At 35.6% G+C, this 24,380-nt stretch overlaps 1 protein-coding gene across 16 annotated transcripts in view; it reads left to right on the forward strand.

Moving 5' to 3' along the window:
* LOC123566454 (unconventional myosin-IXa-like) overlaps positions 1 to 24,380 on the forward strand; it is a 117,344-nt gene that overhangs the window by 84,556 nt on the left and 8,408 nt on the right. For 13 of the 16 annotated variants that reach the window (XM_053549820.1, XM_053549822.1, XM_053549828.1 and 10 more), the window contains 15 exons: positions 492 to 629; positions 2,600 to 2,689; positions 3,049 to 3,326; positions 4,423 to 4,539; positions 5,456 to 5,707; positions 8,511 to 8,616; positions 9,079 to 9,158; positions 12,794 to 12,880; positions 17,001 to 17,196; positions 17,649 to 17,768; positions 18,407 to 18,512; positions 21,325 to 21,456; positions 22,056 to 22,194; positions 22,555 to 22,664; positions 23,922 to 24,055. In XM_053549820.1, coding sequence (XP_053405795.1) covers positions 492 to 629; positions 2,600 to 2,689; positions 3,049 to 3,326; positions 4,423 to 4,539; positions 5,456 to 5,707; positions 8,511 to 8,616; positions 9,079 to 9,158; positions 12,794 to 12,880; positions 17,001 to 17,196; positions 17,649 to 17,768; positions 18,407 to 18,512; positions 21,325 to 21,456; positions 22,056 to 22,194; positions 22,555 to 22,664; positions 23,922 to 24,055 — 2,085 coding nt within the window. Of the gene's footprint in view, positions 1 to 491; positions 630 to 1,340; positions 1,365 to 2,599; positions 2,690 to 3,048; positions 3,327 to 4,422; positions 4,540 to 5,455; positions 5,708 to 8,510; positions 8,617 to 9,078; positions 9,159 to 12,793; positions 12,881 to 17,000; positions 17,197 to 17,648; positions 17,769 to 18,406; positions 18,513 to 21,324; positions 21,457 to 22,055; positions 22,195 to 22,554; positions 22,665 to 23,921; positions 24,056 to 24,380 lie in introns of all 16 variants that reach the window. The other 3 variants (XM_053549827.1, XM_053549826.1, XM_053549829.1) reach the window with 3 other exon arrangements.

Genomic DNA, 24,380 nt, shown 5'->3' on the forward strand with positions numbered 1-24,380 from the left:
TCATTGCCACTGTGATATAGATGCAATCATGACCCTCTGTATTGTTTATTTTTATTTTCACAGAGAAAAGTAAGTGTATAACAATAATAATTTACCATTTTTATGTACAATGTGGGACGTATTTGGACTCGCAGTCATTGTTCAAAACATAAGACTTGCCGATAACTCAAATAACAGACGATCGAATTTGCTTTCCAAATTGGCACTTGTCCAAATATGTAACAGTACTGTACAGAACAATGTTAAATAACCCAACATTATTTTGTAACGAAAATAATTTTGGAACCTAAAATACAGCAAATCATTTATATACAGGTGCTTTTTGTGCATTTGAAATAGGGAAAAAAAAATATTTAGCTTACAATTATTATATTACGCCTGTGCTTTAGCTTTCTCAGACGATCTTTTCAAGAATTTTACAAATATTGAAAAATATTAACTAATAACTTACCATGGAAGTACAGTCTAGTGTTTTGTGTATGTTACCACAGTTAGTCAAGAAAATTTACGTGAAACTAAGAGTTACCCTTGTGCACCAGAGAGCGCTACGTTAAAACGTAAGATGTCCTTGTCGTCAACCTTACTGAGACGTACAAAATCCTCAATAAAAATGCTGCGAGACATGAAGAGTGAGTTTAAGAGCTCTGTGCGCTGTCTGATTTCTCTGTTTGAGAATCTCACTAGAATGGCTCTCTTCTTACTAGACAAACATTTGTGTTGCCGTGCATTCTGCATCCAAAAGCCTTCACATTTGAGAGGATAAGATTTCATGTGTACAAGGGGCATTAATAAAGTTCCAGTATGGATAGTAACTAAATTATAAACTTTTTGAATGACTTAATAAAGTTTTTGTACAGTAGAACTTAGTTTGCTGGAACTCAGATAATTCATACACCACCCTTCGCTTGAAGTCATTGTAAGGTCCCGATAAAATATCTATATAATGTATACTTTTCGATGGCTCGAATTACCTGTACCTCGAACATATTTTGCTTGTCCTGTTGAGTACAAGCAAATGAAGTTCAACTGTATATATATTTTGTGTATTTTGTAAACATTTCTAAATTTAATGCTATAGCTTGCATTTACCTTTAGCTTGCTTGCAGAATGTGGTTCTAAATTTGCAAACAGTGCAGACCCAAGATTAACCTGCACATCCGTGCAGGCTAATCATGGTCTGCAATGTTCGCTATTCAGTCAGTAAATTTACAGTGAACACCCCCTTTGAATAATAAATTGTATTGCCCAAATTGAAAGATGGACCAGTTCATTTTAGAAATTTAGCAGGGTAAAGGTTAAGCAAGGTCTGAAGTAAAAAGCCTTTTTATGCTTATTTCTAGTGAAACAGTCGAGTTACCTAACAGGTGATTATAGGTTCTACATGTACACATATACACATGAAATCTTCTCCTCTTGTAATATTACCTCAGTATAATGGATTGATTGTATGACTGCTTATGAAAAATGCCATGTTTACTTGAGCCGCGCCATGAGAAAACCAACATAGTGGCTTTGCGACCAGCATGGATCCAGACCAGCCTGCACATCTGCGCAGTCTGGTCAGGATCCATGCTGTTCGCTAACGGTAGCAAACCTAACCTAACCTAATTGCAATAGGCTTTGAAAGTGAACAGCATGGATCCTGACCAGACTGCACAGATGTGCAGTCTGGTCTGGATCATCCATGCAGTCTGGTCAGGATCCATGCTGGTGGCAAACGCACTATGTTAGTTTTCTCATGGCACAGCTCACTTCGAGAATGATTTCCTTACAGATAATATAACTACTTATGCTGATTTTGTTCCCAAAATTCGCACATGTATATTTTACAAGATATAGACGATTTTTCTACTGCCTATACAAATGTTTTATGTGCTCTGTTGCAAGAAGTTAGATTGCAGAATGATAAAAATCTGGTGTTTTATATCCTTCCTTACTCCTGTTAAGCTCTCACATAATCTTGTTAAAAGTTTCATGAAGATTGTGATGTGTTTTTTTGTGCGTCTATTAAAATTACTGGATTGTTCCTGCACAAGTTTCATGAAAGCAGTCTGCATGGAGAATAATGTATGCATCGTTAATGAATCTCTTGTTGGTATTTACAGTGTTAATAGTTTTGCGAAATTTTTACTAAACATTCAGCTGTAATTCTGGATTATTCAGTGGGTCTTTACATGATACGATATTTAAACAAAAGCCTATCATATATAAGTACATAATGAAGGTTTGCTCTTGATTGAAGTTACTTGTGTCCAGGGTTTTTGTGATTTTCTTCTTATAATAATAAAGTTAAAACAAAGTTGATATACTTACTAAGAGTTAAAACGAAACTGATTTGAAATTGAGCTCATTTGGAATTTTTCTTTTAATGAACGTCTTTAGTTATTTTTCAGACTTTTTCGGTCATTGGTAGGACCAATTTTAAGAATTTTAGATTCTAATTACTTCAGAAAATGTGGTTCTTGTTCGTTACTTTTTATCATTTGGAAAAAAAAAAGCATAATATAAATCATGCATATAGATAATTATAATTATGGCTGTGTTGTTCCAGAAATTATGATAAAATGCTGACATGGATATGACATTGTTCTTACTGTAGGTGGTGGACAAAGGAAGAAGAAAGACTCACAGGCGGAGGAAAGTGATGAAGACGTGGAACACTCCCCTGTCGCCAAACATATGTTACATAGTGAGTTACTGTCACAGTCAGTCACAATACAGTCTTTCAGAAAATTTGGTTACTGCTGCGTATGTTAAGTGAAAATTATAAAAAACAACTTCAGAGCCAATTTTGTAAGAATTTCATTATCAGTTATTGCCCTTGTTTCTCTTTGTATCAGCCATGAGGAATCTCTTAAGATATCGATGATGTATAGGGTTTCATAGTCAAAAAAGGCTCTACAGTTTCATTGCTAATTTTCTTGTTTCTAATATGCTCATTATGTTTTACAGCATTCGAAAATTACTGAAATGTATGAGAATGCTTAAAGATAACGGTTTATTTTAGCAGTAACCATGACTGTTTAATGTTAACTGTTTTTTCAACAGCAGGTGGGGTACCGGTACTTCCACATCATCCAAGCATGCCATTATCTCCAAAATCTCCAGTGAAAGATGAGAATATTTTCTCTGAGGATGAGCAGGAGAAGAAGGCTATACAGAAGAAGAGACGTACAAGGAAAGGAGAGAAAGATAAAGAGAATCGACCAATGGAAGTGCAGAAAGGCTGGAATCTTGCTAAAACTTCACAATGGCAATATCCAGAGGAATTTGTGATAACAGAAACATATGAACTACAACTGCTAGATGAGTTCATCAGTAGAAAGGTAAACGTTAACGGTTATTAGTAAGAAAGCATGTACGAGCATTTTTTTCAGGATATCTGCCATTTTGAAAAATGTTTCTTCGAATATTGCTTTCTAACAAAAGCGTTGCCAAAAATTAATGCTAAATAATTAAAAATGGCTAATAATGTACAATTTAACCAAATATATTCTTCTTTTTGAGAAAAAAGAATTTCACCCTTATTTTTGGCTGGCATTTTGCCTAAAATTGATGTAAGATTTACAATGGGGTAGGGGTAGGTAATTTCAAATATCTATTAAAGTAGATCAGGTTCGGTTTTGATATTTTCCTGACTGATACATATAACGATAAGCTATAATTGAAATAAAACTTTTCAAGATAGCACCATACATTATCTAGAAAATATAAATTAAAACAAAAAGAACAAAAAATATCAAAATTCACCAGTTAACAGTTTTTTCTTAATAAATCTCTTATAAACACGGTGACCCCAACTTTTTTCTTTCCATTTTGAAGCATTTTTTATATGTCTTAAAAGCTGCAAAATATTTTGAAAATCTTAATGTCAGATTTTTTTTTGTAAATCTAAATACGTTTTTTCCATTGAAAATAAAGTGGGTGGGGTAATTATGTCAATATGTAAAAATGAAAGAGATTTGTTAGTGACATTTATGCTCGTATAGTACTGACATCACCGTGTATTCATATTAACCTGTAAGACTTGAAATCCCTATAAGATTAAGTGGGATATTATATGTTTTATAAAGTACCACCATTTTCTCAATTTTACAAAATTTCAGAAATGCGTAAACAGTGGGTGAAGAAAATGCCCTATAAAGTTAAAACGAGTTCGGTGACCTGTGTTTTTTCTTCTCTTGTTTGTCTTGGAAACTAATGTTCTTCAAGCTCACAGAGTATGAAAAAATTCTTAACATTAGAAAAAATTTGATCCTAGTGCATATCATTTAATGGTAGCTTCAGGCTGGTTAGTACCCAAAAAGGTACTTATTTTCCAGGCAGTGCAAAGTCAGGATGTTATGTAATTGAAAGATCAGGAAAGTTGTTGTTGTGTAAGTCATATTTATGATTTATAGTTTATTTATTTTATTTTTTCAGATAATTGTGTTGGTCAAAGACACTGGGAAGAAGGAGTCTCAGTTTGATATTGTGTTCAAGAAATGTCTCAAGTCATTCCATTCCGAACTGAAAAGTATGCTCTCATTGTCCATGCAGGTTAGTGTTGCTTGCGTAATGAACCTCTCAAAAGCTTTCCGTACTTAAGATAGCAGACTTTTATTGAAATCAACTATTTCTTTGAAAGTCAAATGACATGGTTGCATTCCCAGATTTCCTTAACTCAATTTACATGGAAGGTTCAGGGAATATTTTACCAGAGTGAAAATTACACAAAGTGGTCAGAAGTTAACTTGTTTGTTTATGTAAGCATGTCAAAACATCTTTCCCTTGGAGTGAAATGGACATTAACTTGCAAAATTTATGCATCTCAAATTCTGGCAATGGCTTTCTCTTGTACACAAAGGAACCACTATCTCTGGAACTTTAGTGATAGTCTTGAGTTGATTCATACATGAAGGAGCCAAAATCTATGTATATGGAATTCATGAATCCATCAGTATTCTTTTAAGACTTTTAAATGTTAAATATTATTTAATATATCATTAACTAGCATGGATCTCGATGAAATCTTTTGATGAATCTAGATTGTACAGTTATAATCTTTTAAATATTCGTCTGCATATGTTTAAAAATGCATTACATACAAATTGACTTTTTGTTGACTTTAAGTCTGCATGAACCACCAACAAATACTGACCTTATTTATAAACCTACACATGCCATATATATATTTATTACATACGCAATCATAAACTCTGTTAAGTTAAAGTTTAACCTGAATCATCAATATTTTTCCATAATGACGTTCAAATTTCATATCCGGTGTGTGACGTCATTTGTGACATCAGTTTCATATGTGTCATCGCACTTAGATGTTCGTTAACGACGATATTTTCAGTTTTAACCAAGCTAAATAACAAATATATCATTTATATAATAATTATAAGTGTAATATATGTATATAATAAAAACCTACAAATATTGTTATTAAAGAAGTAATTACATTTTTCAGAAGGAAGGATCAAAAGAAGATGGCTGCAATATAAAATATCGTGTTTTATTCGCAATGTTTGAATCAACAATGAGAGGAACATGTGAAGAGCAGAAAGTGGACGCTGAATTTCCAGTGACTTTATGTATAAATGCATTCCGCAGTTACCTAGACGAGTTTAGAAATAGTGTAAATAGTAAAAAGAAAGACAGTAAATTTAAAAAGAAAAAAGAAAGACAAAATAGGAGAGATAACAAGAAGAAAGATATTATAGTAAGTTTGGTCATTTTCCTCTATGGTTGTTTTTACTTGTGTATTTCTTTTTTATACGCCCGTTTGAAAAACGGGACGTATTATGGGAACGCCCCTGGCGGGGGGATGGGCGGCCGGGCGGCCGGCGTCCACAGACCTTGTCCGGAGCATATCTTCTACATGCATGGAGGGATTTTGATGAAACTTGGCACAGTTGTTCACCATCATGAGACGGAGTGTCATGCGCAAGAACCAGGTCCCTAGGTCTAAGGTCAAGGTCACACTTAGAGGTCAAAGGTCAAATTCAAGTAGGACTTTGTCCGGATCATATCTTCTTCATGCATAGAGGGATTTTGATGAAAGTTGGCACAATTGTTTATCATCATGAGACGGAGTGTCATACGCAAGAACCAGGTCCCTAGGTCTGAGGTCAAGGTCACACTTACAGGTCAAAGGATACAAGAATGAAAACTTTGTCCGGAGCATATCTTCTTCATGCATAGAGGGATTTTGATGAAAGTTGGCACAATTGTTTATCATCATGAGACGGAGTGTCATGCGCAAGAACCAGGTCCCTAGGTCTAAGATCAAGGTCACACTTAGAGGTCAAAGGATACAAGAATGAAAACTTTGTCCGGAGCATTTCTTCTTCATGCATGGAGGAATTTTGATATAACTTGGCACAAATGTTCACCACCACAAGATGGAGTGTCATGCGCAAGAACCATGTCCTTAGGTCTAAGGTCAAGGTCACACTTAGAGGCCAATGGTCAGATACAAGAATGACTGTCCGAAGCATTTCTTCTTCATGCATAGAGGGATTTTGATGTAACTTGGCACAATTATACACCATCATGAGACGAAGTGTCATGCGCAGTTCCCTTCTTTAGAATTACTTCCCTTTGTTGTTACTATAAATAGCTTATATTGTAAGTTTTTCATTACTAGACGTAGGGAAAAATCGAGACCACTTTTCTGTAGTACAACATGCATGTTACATCCAATTTTGAGGTGTATTTTGGCCAATCTCTACCTGGTAAGGATTTTTGTGTGGACTTACAATTTTTTTTTTTGGAAATTTTTTTTTTTTTTTTTTTAAGATTAACTTCCCTTAGTTGTTACTATAAATAACTTATATTGTGACTTTTTTATAACTGACTGTAGGGAAAAACCAAGACCACTTTTCTGTGGTACAACATAGTTGTTACTTTCTAATTTTAGGTGTATTTTAAGGTATCTCTACCTGGTAAGGAGTTTTTTTGTGGACTTAGAAAAACAAAAGAATTACAATGATTACTAAACAACCACAAAATTAAAATTACATCTGCAAATGCAGGTGCTAGAGTAAAGAAATTTGCTGTGACGGGCGTATATTGTGACATTCTGGCACTCTTGTTTGAAACTTAATTTGTTCGTTTAACTTGTGCACAACGTTACAGTTGGAATGAGGCATTGTCACTAGCACAACTATTTAAATACTAGGTAGAGCAGTTTGACACGCTCATTTGTAGGTGTTTGCATCAGTGTCATGATTACGTGAAGTTTTTGTATGTAAGCAGGTATTTCAGTTAATACTTGCAGGAATGGATTAAAACTTCACACACTTATTCATTGTGATCAGCTGACTAAAATTGCTCAGATTTTTTATGCCCCCAAAGGGAGGCATATAGTTTTTGAACCGTCTGTCTGTCTGTGGGTCTGTCAGTCTGTCGGTCTGTCCGCAATTTTCGTGTCACGTCCATATCTTTGTCATCAATGGATGGATTTTCAAATAACTTGGCACGAATGTGTACCACAGTAAGACGACGTGCAGTGCGCAAGACCCAGGTCCGTAGCTCAAAGGTCAAGGTCACACTTAGACGTTAAAGGATAGTGCATTGATGGGCGTGTCCGGTCCATATCTTTGTCATCGATGGATGGATTTTCAAATAACTTGGCATGAATGTGTACCACAGTAAGATGACGTGCAGTGCGCAAGACCCAGGTCCGTAGCTCAAAGGTCAAGGTCACACTTAGACGTTAAAGGATAGTGCATTGATGGGCGTGTCCGGTCCATATCTTTGTCATCGATGGATGGATTTTCAAATAACTTGGCATGAATGTGTACCACAGTAAGACGACGTGCAGTGCTTAAGACCCAGGTCCGTAGCTCAAAGGTCAAGGTCACACTTAGACGTAAAAGGATAGTGCATTGATGGGCGTGTCTGGTCCATATCTTTGTCATCCATGGATGGATTTTCAAATAACTTGGCATGAATGTGTACCACAGTAAGACGACCTGCAGTGCGCAAGACCCAGGTCCGTAGCTCAAAGATCAAGGTCACACTTAGACCTTAAAGATCATTTTTCATGATAGTGCATTGATGGGCATGTCCGGTCCTTATCTTTGTCATTCATGCATGGATTTTAAAATAACTATGCATGAATGTGTGACACAGTAAGACGATGTGTCGCGCGCAAGACCCAGCTCCGTAGGTCAAAGGTCCTAAACTCTAACATTGGCCATAACTATTCATTCAAAGTGCCATCGGGGGCATGTGTCATCCTACGGAGACAGCTCTTGTTTCTTGTGTTTTGACAAGATTATGCCCGTTTATCAACGCAAGTACACTTGGCTGGTTACTCAGCGATAAATGACCATTTTGTGTCGATTCGCCGTAAAACCCAACTCACTCACTCGCTTGGCTGGTTAATTTAATTTCTTGTGACATTATTAAGACTAAAAATGTTATCAAGCCGATACAAAAGAAATGATAAAAAAAGATACCTGTTTTTGATATTAGCATGAATTAATATGTTTATTCTGTTTTCCCATGTTTTGCAGGAATATCAAGGCCATAAATTTTCCCAAGTGCAATTTGGAATTCCAACATTCTGTGAATTGTGTTCAAATATTATATGGATCATGGAGAAAGGTCATGTGTGCCAAAGTAAGTTCTCTTATTTGTATAGCTTTTAAGGTTGATTATACAGAGTTTATGGAGAGCTATTCTAGTCGCTTTGGTGTCAGTATCAGTGGCTTGGTTAAAGTTTTGATGCTTTTTCGGTGTGTCTCTGTTCTTACTTGACGAATTTGCTTAAAACTTGAAACAGTTGAATTTTTCATGTCAGAAAGCCATGAAGCTGACTTACAGAAAGTCGGTGGTTCTACCCAGGTGCCCGTTCATAATGAAATATTGCAAGAAGGGGCACCTGTCGTCTTCCTCCACCAACAAAGCTGGAAAGTCGCCACATGACATGATTGTCGGTTCGACATTAAACCCAACAAAATCAAAACATACTATATTTATAAAAGAAAAAAATAATGCAACAGAAACATTTTCACAGGAATTTAAACATGACAAAAATGTTTTATATTCAATAGAAATGTACCATTATGATTTATTTTACAGTTTGTAAATATGCCTGCCATAGAAAATGTGTTTACAAGTCAACCTCAACTTGTAAAGGTGCTCAAGACTTGAATAATCAGGTTTGTACTTAATATCTTGTTTACTGTATTCAAGTAGATCTTTATAACAGGGGAACAGGGTCTGTATTCGTCAATGTGCAAAACTTCCTGTTCTTGTTTACAGAAAATTTTTGTAGGATGTTTTTAATCCCCCGCCGTGGCGGAGGGATTATAGGAATGGTCCGTCCTTCCGTCCATCCTTCCGTCCGTAACAAAATCGTGTCCGGTCCATATCTCCTAAACCCCTTGAAGGATTTTCATTAAACTTGGGTCAAATGATCACCTCATCAAGACGATGTGCAGAACCCATGAGTCAGCCTTGTCGGTTCAAGGTCAAGGTCACAACTCAAGGTCAAAGGTTTGAGCCTGCCATTTTGTGTTCGCTCTATATCTCCTAAACCCCTTGAAGGAATTTTATAAAACTTGGGTCAAATGATCACCTCATCAAGACGATGTGCAGAACCCATGAGTCAGCCATGCCGGCTCAAGGTCAAGGTCACAACTCAAGGTCAAAGGTTTAAGCCTTCCATTTTGTGTCCGCTCTATATCTCTTAAACCCCTTGAAGGAATTTTATAAAACTTGGGTCAAATGATCACCTCATCAAGGCAATGTGCAGAACCCTTGAGTCAGTCATGCCGGCTCAAGGTCAAGGTCACAACTTAGGGTCAAAGGTTTGAGCCTTCCATTTTGTGTCCGCTCTATATCTCCTAAACCCCCTTAAGGATTTGAATCAAACTTAGGTCAAACGATCACCTCATCAAGGCGATGTGCAGAACTTATGAGTCAGCCATGTCGGCTCAAGGTCAAGGTCACAACTGAAGGTCAAAGGTTTGAGCCTTCCATTCCGTGTCCGCTCTATATCTCCTAAACCCCTTGAAGGAATTTTATAAAACTTGGGTCAAATGATAACCTCATCAGAACGATGTGCAGAACCCATGAGTCAGCCTTGTCGGTTCAAGGTCAAGGTCACAACTAAGGGTCGAAGGTTTGAGCCTTCCATTTGGTGTCCACTCTGTATCTCCTTAACCCCTTGAAGGATTTTCATCAAACTTGGGTCAAATGATCACCTCATCAAGAACTCATGAGTCAGCCATGTCAACTCAAGGTCAAGGTCACAACTGAAGGTCAAAGGTTTCAGCTCTGTATCTCCTAAACCCCTTGAAGGATTTTCATGAAACTTTGGTCAAATGATCACCTCATCAAGAAGTTGTGCAGAATTCATGAGTCAGCCGTGTCAGTTCAAGGTCAAGGTCACAGCTAAAATCAAAGGTTTTACCCTTTTACTATCCATAGCAGTGGCGGGGGATTTAGCTGTCATTCAGACTGCCTTGTTTTTTATGTAACGACTTGAATATGTATACAGTATACAGTATAAATATAATTGTGCAAAATTTTAGTTGCATAGATTTTTCATGAATTAAGTTAAATTGTAGAAAATTGAATATTTGAAGTTGTTAAAGACTCAAGTCCAAATTTCAGTCATAGAACATTGAATAAATACAGGCCCAGGATGTAAAGTGGATGTTTCTTTTAGAGATGGTTTATAGATACATGCTGTTTTTTTCAGAACATATCACCTTTTTGGTCATTATCAGCCATTTCTTTGATGTAGCCTATTAAATTTCACAAAAAGCAAGAAGTCAGAGAATATTTTTCAAATATGAAAATTTTAGTCAAAAGAATGTAAGCTTGGTAGTTAGGTCACAAGATCAACAATCTCTAGACAGTTAAGTTCTATACAGTGGTATGAGTAAAGACAGCATGAGTTGTCTTCCTCTCCAATATTTTTGTGGGGAAGTTGGTGCTAGTTGGAGAGTTCAGTTTGGCTTTGATACACAGTTCAACATACGGTTAACTGTCTGCTGTTGATAACTGATTTGTTGTTGAAAATAAAAAAAAATAATATTGAGATAAAATAAAACAGTCTCTTAGACTCCATGAAGCAGTTTTTTCGCTTTATACATGATCATCTACTCTTCAGTTTTATCTTGGCAACTGTCATTAACTGCCCACTTTGCATCATTATTTGTCATTGACTGGCCACTATGCGTCATTAACTGACCACTGTGTATCATTAACTAGCCACTTTGTGTCATAACTGGAAAAATTTGTCATTAACTGACCACTGTGTGTCATTTATTGGAAAAATGTGTCATTAACTGGCGGCTATGTTTCATTGACTGACCACTATTTGTCATTAACTGACTGCTATGTTTCATTGACTGACCACTATTTGTCATTAACTGACTGCTATGTTTCATAGACTGACCACTATTTGTCATTAACTGGGCGCTATGTTTCATTGACTGACCACTATTTGTCATTGAACTATATGTTTCATTAACTGACCACTATTTGTCATTAACTGGGCGCTATGTTTCATTGACTGACCACTATTTGTCATTGACCGCTATGTTTCATTGACTGGCCACTATTTGTCATTAACTGGCCGCTATGTTTCATTGACTGACCACTATTTGTCATTAACTGGCCGCTATGTTTCATTGACTGGCACTATTTGTCATTAACTAGCCGCTATGTTTCATTGACTGACCACTATTTGTCATTAACTGGCCGCTATGTTTCATTGACTGGCCACTATTTGTCGACTCATTAACAGACCACTATGTTTCATTGACTGGCCACTATTTGTCATTAACTGACTACTATTTGTCATTAACTGGCCGCTATGTTTCATTGACTGGCCACTATTTGTCGACTCATTAACTGACCACTATGTTTCATTGACTGGCCACTATATGTCATTAACTGACCACTATTTGTCATTGACTGACCACTATTTGTCATTAACTGACCACTGTGTTTCATTGACTGGCCACTATTTGTCATTAACTGACCACTATATGTCATTAACTGACCACTATTTGTCATTGACTGACCACTATTTGTCATTAACTGGCCACATTTTGTCATCAACTATTTGTCATTAACTGGCCACTACTTGTCATTAACTGGCCACTATTTGTCATTGACTGACCACTACTTTTCATTAACTGGCCACTGTATATCATCCAATACTGCCACTAGGTTCTTCAAATGTTTCAGTTAATCTTTGAGTAAGCTAGTTTGCTTTCACAAGTACTTGACTTTGCACACTTCTTTAATACTGACAGCTATGTTAATTTGATAAAATACATGTATGTAACACAGTGTCTCTCAAAACTAATTACTGTTGTCTTTAGATTTACACACTCGAAACTATGCAAAATGTAAATACAGTCAAACTTGTTCGTTTGATCTCGGATAATTCAAACACCACCCTTTGCTTGAACATATTGTCAGGTTCTGCCAATTCTCTATGTTGTATATTGTTTCTACGGCTCAAACTACCAATAACTCGAACAATTTTGTCCTATCAAGTTTGAGCGAACAAAGTTTGATTGTATTTAACTAGATATAATTGATGTACTTTGTCAAGCTCAGCTAGAATTATAGGATTTAAAAAAAAATGTTTTTATTGGTTTAAGGAAGTTTCTTCTCATATGTTAGAAAGAATCTTCATCTGGCATGTTTTAAAGTGTGTAGATCTGGAAACATCTAATTTATGCTACACTAATTTTGTCATCCTAATATTATTTTGTACTGAAATGTTCATCCCTCTCCATTTTTGCTTATTGTTCAATGTCATTTTCAGCTTTTCTCCCAACCTCCAAAACCGTACAGCGTTATCGTTGGTCCATCTGTAAACTGTGTCTTCAGACAGTTCAATGCCATAACCCAGGTGCCTAGGCAACTGTTCTCTCATATTCCAATTATACCTAGTTGATTATACAATAGGTTGCAACTTTTGAGTCCAGAATTTCCAAATTTCAAGCTCCTTACTACTATTAAGCAAGAAGAAAATGCAATATCTGTACTAACAGTTCGTTATGATTATGTCTCCCACCACACAGTGGTGTGGGAGACATATTGATTTACTCCTGTCTGTGTGTGTCACAAAGCTTGTCCGCACTCTAAGTCCAACATTTCTCATCCGACCTTCACCAAACTTTAACAAAATGTGTTTGCCAATAAGTCCTCGGCAAGTTCGATAACTAGCCAAATAGCCAAAAAGGCACTTTAGAATTAAGGCCCTTGTAACTGTTTTTAGCTCACCTGAGCCAAAGGCTCATGGTGAGCTTTTGTGACCGCTCAATGTTCGTCGTCCGTCGTCAGTCGTGCGTCATCCATCCGTCAACATTTTCTAAAAAAATCTTCTTCTTGAAAACCACTAGGCAGAATTACACCAAACTTCACAGGAATGATCCTTGTGTGGCCCCCTTTCAAAACTGTTCAAAGAATTGAATTCCATGCAGAACTCTGGTTGCAATGGTAACTGAAAGGAAAAACTTAAGAAATCTTCCTGTGGAAAACCGCAAGGCATAGAGCCTTGATATTTTGCTTGTGACATCATCTAATGGTCCTCTATGAAGATTGGTCAAATTGTGCTCCTGGGGTGAAAAGAGGCCCCATCCCAGGGGTCAAAAGTTTTGGATAGACTTATATAAGAAAAAACTTTAAAAATCTTCTTGTCTAAAACCACAAGATCTAGGCTTTTGATAATTGGTATGTAGCATTGCCTTGTGGTTCTTTATCAAAATTGTTCAAATTATAACCCTGGGGTGAAAAGAGGCCCTGCCCGGGGGCTCTGAAGTTTTACATATACTTATATAGGAAAAAGCTTTAAAAATCTTCTTGTCTGAAACTGCAAGACCTAGGCTTTTGATATTTGGTATGTTGCCTTGCCTTGTGTTCCTCTACCAAAATTTTCAAATTATGCCTCTTGGGTGAAAAGAGGCCCTGCCCTTGGGGTCCCAGATTTAACATAGACATATCTATTGGGAAAAAATCTTCTTGTCTGAAAGTTCAAGGCCTAGGCCTTTGATATTTGGTACGTAGAATTGCCTAGTGGATTTCTAACAAGATTGCCCAAATTATGCCCCTTAGGTGAAAAGAGGCCCCGCCCTGGGGGTCACTTGTTATATGAGTTATATAGGAATAGATACTTAAAAAATTATCAGATCATATCCTAGATTGCTTAATTATAATTATCTGATGACCCAAAGTGATAAGGGGGTCACTTCGACTGTGACCTTGACCTAATGACCTACTTTCTTGTTTTTTAAGATACAGCCTTGAAATTTGGATGACATGTACAGTTCTGCACACTGTTCTTAAATCTGACTTTCAGTGACCATGAATGTGACCTACTGACCTACTTTCTAATATTTTAGCGTCAGTTTGCCATTTTAAACATGTGGCTCATATTACTCAGGTGAGCGATTCAGGGTCATTATGACCCCATTGTTTGATAATCAAAGCACTGAAAGTCTGATAAGGCAGTTGAGGTCTTGGTGCATTGTTGTCTAATATACTACTATTCAGATGATTAGGCAGTTGTGGGAGACATGCGCTCAAAAGCAGCTCTAGTTGTTAAAGACTTCTTTTTCAATTGTTGGAATTATGTCTCCCTACACACAGTGGTGTGGGAGACATATTGATTTACTCCTGTCTGTCTGTCTGTCACAAAGCTTGTCCGCACTCTAAGTCCAACATTTCTCATCCGATCTTCACCAAACATTAACAAAATGTGTTTGACCATAAGATCCGGCCAGGTTCGATAACTAGCCAAATCGGCCAAGGCACATTGGAATTATGGCCCTTGAACATAATTACCAACAACTACTGGTGCAGCATTGTAGACCGGTTACTCCGCTCCACTACCGATACAGCATTGTAGACTGGTGCGGCATTGTAGACCAGTTACTCAAACACAACAGACACAGCATTGTAGACCGGTTACTCCAACATTTGAATACCAGTAGGCCACAAACAGTATATAAAGACAGACTTACTATTCAGATGATTAGGCAGTTGTGGGAGACATGCGCTTTTCTTAAAAGCACCTCTAGTTTCTTTTTCAATTTCAATTAAAATTTCGTCAGTAATAAAGTGATAGTGCTTGCCATGTCAAGTTAAAGGGAAAGGTGGTATTGTGATTAAGGTGTCAGCTGCTCATAGCAGAGGTTTTGGGTTCAAGCCCCATTGGGGTCACAATGACACACATTCTCATGTGACACCAGTACTGGTTGGAAGCAGACTCAAGAGTGGTTAAAATAAGCTTGAAGCTTTAATCACAATTGAGCTAAAACAAATTAGTATAAACTAAGTTAGAGATATTAAGGCAATGAAATATTTGCTTGAATCAACATTTGAGCCGCGCCATGAGAAAACCAACACGGTGCATCCACGCAGTCTGGTCAGGATCCATGCCGGTCGCTTTCAAAGCCTATAGCAATTAGAAAAAACGTTAGCAAACAGGATGGATCCTGACCCGGATGCGCAGGCTGGTCTGGATCCATGCTGTTCAAAAACGCACTATGTTGGTTTTCTCATGGCACGGCTCATTTGTATGGAGTTGGTTCTTCTAAAACACTTTGCACAAGTCTTTTATGTCCTCATGACTTACATCAAATCCAAATGAAGACCCATTCTTACAGCATGAGAATTTTGGTTCAATTTGCTTGTAATCTGGTGTATAGTAACTTGCTGTAACAAAATGAAGAAACACTGACAATATTTTTAAAGATAAGTGAGACAGCTAAAGTATGTTTTGATGCTAAAGATGTTGGAATATGACTGACAAATTGTTGTTGTTGTAGTTGTTTGTTAACATTGGTCAGTTATTAAGCCTTGCCTTGAAAAGTTTGCTGTGATTTTTTTTTTCCAAAAAAACATTTAATCTTAAAACTGTTATAGTTCTGTGTGTTTGAAATTTTAGAGTATTATTTGAGCCATGCCATGACAAAACCAACATAGTGGCTTTGCGACCAGCATGGATCCAGACCAGCCTGCGCAGTCTGGTCAGGATCCATGCTGTTCGCTAACGGTTTCTCTGATTGCAATAGACTTTGAAAGCGAACAGCATGGATCCTGACTGGTCGCAAAGCCACTATGTTGGTTTTGTCGTGGCACGGCTTATTTTGCATTGCTTATCCTCATTTTTCTGATTTTATTTCTCAGTGACTTTCATACATTTTTGTGCATTTTTCTCCCCAGTTATTTTGCTTTTTCCCAGTACATGTATTTAAATCTGCTGTAGCTTTATTTTTATGTATTAGATAATAATTAGTGAATATTTTATTACATGTATGTAGCGTTCTATATAATATTTGTCCCACATTAAAGCAATTTGTGTATTATCAAAAATTTTCTTTGTGTTCTCAGCCATTATAATCTCAAGCCTTACTGTATTGTACTAGTGCCTTTTCCACGATAGACTTTGTGGCGGATCCATGATCCAGTGTTAATGAAGTGCATTTTATAAAGTTTAAGTCTCTGCTCCATTAGCTAAAATTACTACAGCTGATAATAGTTCCATATCTGTCACAAAAAAACTTAAAAGGAAAAAAAATTAGAAATTGGAGCACTGTATCAAAAACATGTAATGACTAATATTATTCCGGAGAAGTAGCCCTTAAAAGTAGCAAGTGGTGATTAAAAAAAGATAATAAAGATACATGTCTTTCTGTAAGCGTTCATAGGGGGTACCCACATAGGTCAGTGGATCATGAGTTTGATTTAATCTTTCCAGTTTTATGAAAGACTGTGTTTCAAATCATTATTGATTTATTGCTCCTTGAACTAAAATGAGTACATGTAGTCCATTTCTTTCGTTAAACAAAGTTTGTTCTTTCCCACTGAACCTGTTTTAACTAAAATGAGTACATGTAGTCCATTTCTTTCGTTAAACAAAGTTTGTTCTTTCCCACTGAACCTGTTTTAAGAGAATCTAGGATAGAAATTTTACACAGACAAAGCAGGCTTTCAACAATTCTGATTGAAATGTTTACATTTTACAGAGGATAGTTGGTACAAAGGTGTTCGGTGTTTCGTTACAAAGTCTAGTAGGGCCGGAAGACACGATACCCGTGTTCATGGACAATCTGATCATGCTGATTGAAACTCATGGACTATTTACTGAAGGAATATACAGAAAATCTGGGGCAGCACCCAAAATCAACCAGCTCAAGACTGTCCTAGATAATGGTGTAACAGGTATGTAAAGGTTTGTTTGCTTGTCTTTGGCCATTGAAACTGAAGACGTTGCATTTGTTATTATTGTTATTGAAATAGCTTTAAGATTTGAAACACTGTGGGCAGATACAAGGGTAGTGGCAGCAGATAATTAACAATTTAAAAGATGGCATTTTGTTAAACAGCTATGCTCAAATATATGCCAGATAACAATGCCTGATAAAAACCATTCCCCCTAGAATCAACCCCTACCCCATCCTCCTCATTTCCACCAGAATCCAGGATCAGCTGCTGAACAAGAGTATCAGACGAAAGAAATTTAAATTGTTGCTTCTTTGAGTTTTAAAAGAAAATTCTAATACACAATAATATTGGATTATTGGCTTTGGTTTTAGGTGTTGTTTTCTGGAAAAGTAACACTATGTATAACTCTGAAAGGTTTGACAAAGTATATTAAGTTTGTTTATTTTCAGAGATCAGTATAGAGGACAACCCAGTGCATGTGCTGACGAGTACGTTGAAGACATTCTTCCGAGAGTTACCAGAGCCGTTGCTCACTTTTGAATTTTATGACGAATTTATACAAGCTTCAGGTAGTCAAGACTAATCATTTTAGATAAAATATTTAAAGATGTATTTTAGACCCAAATTCATTGTTGAAAATATGTTAGCTAACCACATTCGACATTGTGTTTAGGTGTACATAACATTTACATGTTTGTGTACAAAAACATTAAATTAAATAAATGTGTGTTAGGTTTGAAATAGCACACACCTAATACATCATGTATAACATAGCCCGCTGTAAGTGTGTATTACCAATAAAATATTAAAAAATAACTTTTCATTTGATCAAAAATCTGTACTTGCATGCAAGGCTGAATAAATATTTTTGGCAGTATTCAAGTTCCACTCAAATAGACCAGTGGCACATCATGTCCAGTATCACTTATTCTTTAAACTTTACCCTACTTAATTTCTAAAATTCAGGGCAGTACTACTAATTATTCAAAGGGGTGATCACTGAACATTTACTGACTGAATAGCGAACAGTGCAGACCATGATCAGCTTGCACAGATGTGCTGATCTTGGTCTGCACTGATCGCACAGGCAGAATTACTTGCCGCCAGCTGGCTAAAGGTTAAAGAACATAGCAAATTATCAGTTGCTGTTGAAGTCAGAATCAAATTGATGCTATTATCTGATTGGAACTATAAAATTTTCTTCCAGAAATCCATGATGAGAAGGAAGCCATACAAGTTCTGTTTTCCCTCATAGAGAGATTGCCTAAAGTAAATCATGATGTTTTAGAAAGACTTATATTCCATTTGGCAAGGTAAATAGAATTCCTTTGTTGAAAGATTGCCTAAAGTAAGTCTACTGATATATTCCATTTGGCAACTGTAAAAAGATTGCCCAAAGTAAATTTAGACTAATATTCCATTTGGTATGGGAAATACAATTTCTTTTAAGAAAAATTGCCTTCAAGTAAATCACAATATTTTAGAAAGATATATTCCATTTGGCAAGATGAATACAGTATTCCTGGTAGGAAAAATTGTTTAAAGCGAATCCAGTTTAAGAAATTTAATACAGTGTAACTTCCGAAAACCGGACCTTCTGAAAACCGGAAACCTTTGAAAACCGCACAAAACTTAAAGTCCCATTTTTCTTGTTCTTATTTCTATATATTTTTAACTTCTGAAAACTGGAACTTCTGAATTCTGAAAACCGGACGGTTTTTGTAGGACCGTTTATATATTTAACACTTAAATTAACTTCTGAAAACCGAACAGCAAAATATTTGCCAAATTAAAAGTGTCACCTGTAAATCCAAAAAAATCCATGGCAAGTTGTCAACATGTTCTTTTGTGTACCTATTAGGGGCACGCGTTTATTTTGACACGCATTATGATAACAATGATCATTTGATGCAAAAGTAAAGTAATCGGCGATTACTTTTATTTGTTTTCAGTTTATGAAAATTTGATGAATTAAATAGCTTAAGTGTAAAAAACCTTCTTGAATGAAAGAAAGATCGATGTTTTAACTGATTTAGTAACATCGAGTAAACAATGCGTAATAAACATCAATTAAATATTGACGAACTAGGGACTCAGACATCCCAACTCTCCCGATCCGATCGGGTTTCTCCCGATTCTGGTTGTAAAACCCAATCACCCCGATCAGAAGTCTCAATCTCCGGATTAAAAAAAAAACAAACAACAAAACAACATAAACAACAAAAAACAAAAATAATGAAATAATCCACTTCGTTGCACCTATCTGATACTCTATCACTACTGATGAGTCTGTAAACAACAGCTTTCAGATATTTTCGCACCTTATTCTACCCTTGCTGATTATTGTTTATTACACGATTTAACAAAGCCAGGTGTTGATTAATGTGTCACAATTGAAATTAAAATCCAGATATTAGATATTTAATTAAATTCAATCAAATTTAGATTAGAAATTATACTGGCTTTACCTTTTTCTGTAACTTTTTGAAATCGAAAGTAGAAGGTCGCCGAGTCAACCTGCTAGGTTTTAAAAAACATTTCTCTTAAAATCATTTTGATAAGAGGAAATGTCATGGTAAATTTTAATATCACTTACTATCAAATGCTGTTAAACTGTCTTTGCATCATCACAATTTGTCAAGCACATCCTTTTAACTGGAGATTTAGGCAAATATCTACGAAAGTGTAATAATACCCGGACATTCAATTTTGGATAACAGGATTTTGATCAATAAAAGTATTTGAGCTAGGGGTTTTAAATACTGGTTGACAGGGATGAGAATCAAACAGTAAATTTTCTATTGTTTGAACTTTTATTCTTTTAGCTATATACATTTTGTTTTTACAGCTATAACAGCTGCACTGTTTGTCATATCAAATTCACCTGGGGAGTCTTCTTTCCAACAAAAGAAATAAAAGGGCAGGTTAAATTCTCAGTGGTGTTTTGAATTTAGACATAGTGCTTAAAGTGCCATAACTATTTAATTTTGCACAGAAGGCTTCATGTATTATTGTTCCAAAACATTAAAAATGCATGAATAATAAGATATAGACAAGTGAATTTTTTTAAGACTAGCGATTTTATAAGGGCAAATAAGTTTATATTATCATTAGATTTGTTAAAAGCTTCGTTATCATGAACATAATTACTGCAGTATAAAATCTCCCACTTGAACACCTCAATCTCCCACTTTGGAAAGCAAAAACTCCCACTTGGCATTCAGAAAAAGTTGGGATGTCTGGGGACTATGTGGATAACATTTGAGTAAATGCTATTACATGTATTAAAGATATGTTTTGATATTTCTGTATGTATGTATGTATTTTATTTATACATACTAGAATATCCTTAATGTTTGTAATTAATTCATTAATATATTAATTAATTACTTTACAAACTTGTACAATTATCATAAAGGATAATAATCTCTTCATCCTATGTGTAAGAAAAGATAACTCTAGTGCACCCTGTCCGCTTTGCCAATTTCCAAACTCCTGAATTCCGGAAACTTCCATATACCAAACTTTTAGGCAAGGTAAAAATCTGTGAACCTAACATTTTTTGGGGATAGTCTTAAGGTAGTGTAGACAGTTAAACCTTGCCCTGCTAAATTTCTATATTGAACTTTCTTTCAATACCATTAACTGTTAGAAGGGGTGCTTACCAAAAAGATACTGACTGAATGGTGAACAGTGCAGATCATGATCAGACTGCATGGATGTGCAGGCTGATCATGATCTACACTGGTCGCAAAGGCAGAATTAATCATGTCCAGCATGATACGTGTTAAGTGCAAACAAGGTTATTTACAGTTGAAACCAAGAGCACTAAGAAACTTAGATTAAAATTGGTGTTCAGAAACAAGTCGGGGAATAAAACCTTTTCATTGGTCAATTTGTGTTCTGTTTAAAAATGAAACCAGCCAATCAAATGGTAAAGTTATGGAATTGATGCCAAAAATTAATTTTGTTTTAAACTTGAAACTCAGTTTTAAAAATTAAAGAGACTGAAGACAGGTACATTGAGTCAGTTAAACAACAGTTTCAATTGATCCTGCTAAATCAGTGTTTTAAGATTGATTTGCAAATGAAATTTAAATGAAATGAAAAGTGAACTGATTTCAGAGTGGCTCAGCATGAGAAGAACAACAAGATGTCAGTAAACAGTCTAGCTATTATATTTGCTCCATGTTTATTGAGAACCAACAGGATTGTTCAGGCACAGGACATGATAATGCAGGTGTCACGACAACAATTGTAAGTTATAGTTCAATTTCTGATTGGTCATTTCAATATAGATTTAAATGTTGCCATTATAAAATGCTTTATGCAAAGACAGCATCCAGCTGTCTTGTAGAAGGTCTGTGACTTTATCCAGGTGCCGGTCAACGTCTGAAGTAATGCTAGTATAGAGACTTTATGTCTTCCTTTGTTATCATTTTATGGTCATCATAGCGATATTTTGAAGTCAGCAAAATTAATGAGTGAAATTTCACTGAATATGCAATTGAATGAGTTTGCTTAAGGAAGATTGCTTTAGTAAAATAAGATGATTTCTTTGTAAAATGAATTTCTTATAATGTCTTAATTTGAGATTTTAGCAATCAGATTATAACAACATTAGTTATAATTAGTTACAGTCAGTTTCAGAATGAGACCGGAGCACAGACTTTAACTGTCAGTTACCCACTGCCCTAAAGTTAGGATTATGTGATCTCCAGAATGATATCAGAGCTGTGCAAACTTATTTGTTCTATTCATTTTACATGCAACAATACATTTTCTGTCTTAATGAAGGCTAATTGATTTTAGGGGGGAAAACTGGAAAGTTTAGAGAAAATGTTTGTATATTGTAGATGTATTGAGAAGATTTTACAAGAGCAGCTGTACAAGCTGAAGGCTACGTTACAGGATATAAATACACTGGAATCTGCCGAGGCTACAGCCAATGAGAGGCTGTCTGTTGTCCGGGCCAGCATGAGAAACTCTACAAATGTAGGATTTTACCTGTTCATGATTTAATAAAGCAGGAATTTCATAAATAGAGTCCTTAAACAGTATGACTTAGAACCTGTTTTGGATGTTGAATGATTTATGATGAGAAAGCTATCCACCTGGCTGGATGAAGATAAAGGTTTTACCCATGTGTTAGAAATGATATATTGAGGGGGAGCTGAACTCTCCTCAGGCATTAGGCCCTGTGATATAAATTGTATAACTTGAAAAAATCCCAACAAAACTTCATAATTCCATAATATCTGATTAGATGCATATACAACAAAGCTCTGAACATTGGAATCTTTGACAGAATATTTTGAGCAGCTCAATAATGATGTGCATGTTCTGTATTTTTAGGTTGGTAAGAAGCAGGTGCAGGTACAGCCAAGTTTATCAGAAGATACTGAAACACTGGAGGAGCAGGAACGTGTCATAAACTCTCATATACAGTCTTTACGTATTGAAAAGTATGTATATTTCTATTTAAACACAAAATTGTAAACATGTATTAAAACAGGTTAGGTTAATTGAATGATCTAAATATTGTAAAGCTAGGTACATGGTTACAGAATTGAGTTTGAAGTCCAGTCCAAGAATTGAACATTTCCATTGGTCAGAGTTAAAAATGAGGTTAGAATCAACCAATCAGATGCCAGAGTTTTTAAAGTCAAGTTTTGTAATTTGTGACCTAGTAGGAAAGTGAGACTCGGCTGAGCTTCACCATTTTCTTACCCTGTCACATGTACTATATGAAATAACTGGAGTCTAGTTTCATTGACCTTTAATTAAGCAGACAGATTTACTTAAAATGGCAAAACATATATGTAAAATTGTAAAAAGTTTCATAGCTTTTGTTTTAGTAGATGAAATTGATTCAAAATGGCAAAATGTATATATGTAAATTTTTATGAACTGTCTATTGTATTCTTAATATAAGTATTAAAAGTAGTCAAAACTACAAAAACTTTTTAAAACAAGTCACTTTATTTTTAACCAACGTTTCGGCTACATTAGCCTTCTTCAGGGTTCAAAATAAACATAACAAAGGAAGTGACGTCAGTGTCAAACGACGTCAATGACGACAATGTCAAAAAGAGTTTGGCGTAAAAATCATAAACAGGATCATAGTATGATACATAAATACTGGTGAAAAAATGCAGTATAAGTGCAATGGTTAAGGAAAGGCACCAGTAAAAACTGATTATGGAATACATACACAGTAATAATATATACATATATAACAAGTATTTCAGAAAGGAATTAATACAGAATTTTTGAATTCATTCCTTGTGGAGACACAGTGCCCAAACGATACATCCAGGAAGTCTCTTTTAAAAGCCTTTGCCAAGGATTAGTTACTTTATCAATAGGCATAAAAGAGAAATCCTGGATAGTATGTCTTTGAGAATTAAAATGTTCAAAAACATTAGTAGTAGTTTCTGGATAATGATTGATATCAAATCTATGACTATTCATTCTTTGTGAACATTGCTGGTGCGTTTGTCCAACATACTGTTTCAAACATTTATTACATGTTATTAAGTAAATAACATCAGTTGAACTGCATGACAGATCATGTCTAACATTATAACAAGATGAATTGGTGGAACTAGAAAATGAATTATCTTCATTAATTGTATTCTTATAAACATAATGGTATCATAGCACTCAGAAATGTTACTTTATGCATAAATTACATTCATGTAAAATTTTGTCAATTACAGAGAGTCATTGACGAACACCTTGCCAGTGTTTGAGTACCGCCACAGCTCAGATGATGAAATGTTGTCAGCAGACGACATTGAATCCACAGACGATAGCGAATATCAGGCGGAAGACCCTAATTTTGAGACTCCTGGTAAGCAGTTTATATTGTCGCAAAAGAAACTGCAAAGTCTTCTCTGAAATGTGTTCGCTTTGTTCACCTGTTGTAAGCCTTTTACTCTGAAGAAATTTGGTGTGATATTGTGATAAACCGTCCTTCTAGCTTTAGTGTGGACTTTCTGAAAATTCTATAGGTGTCACCTCACGATTTCACTTGTATTATCATCTAATAATTTCATTTAATTGATTGTAAATTTTTTTTAAAGCATATTAACAAAGTAATGAAATTGAACTGGTGTAGTAGTGAATATTACATAGGAATTACTGAAACGGACCTTTCTTTCTGTTTGCTTTTACTG

Source organism: Mercenaria mercenaria, chromosome 8 (assembly GCF_021730395.1).
Source record: "Mercenaria mercenaria strain notata chromosome 8, MADL_Memer_1, whole genome shotgun sequence".
NCBI classification, from domain to species: domain Eukaryota; kingdom Metazoa; phylum Mollusca; class Bivalvia; order Venerida; family Veneridae; genus Mercenaria; species Mercenaria mercenaria.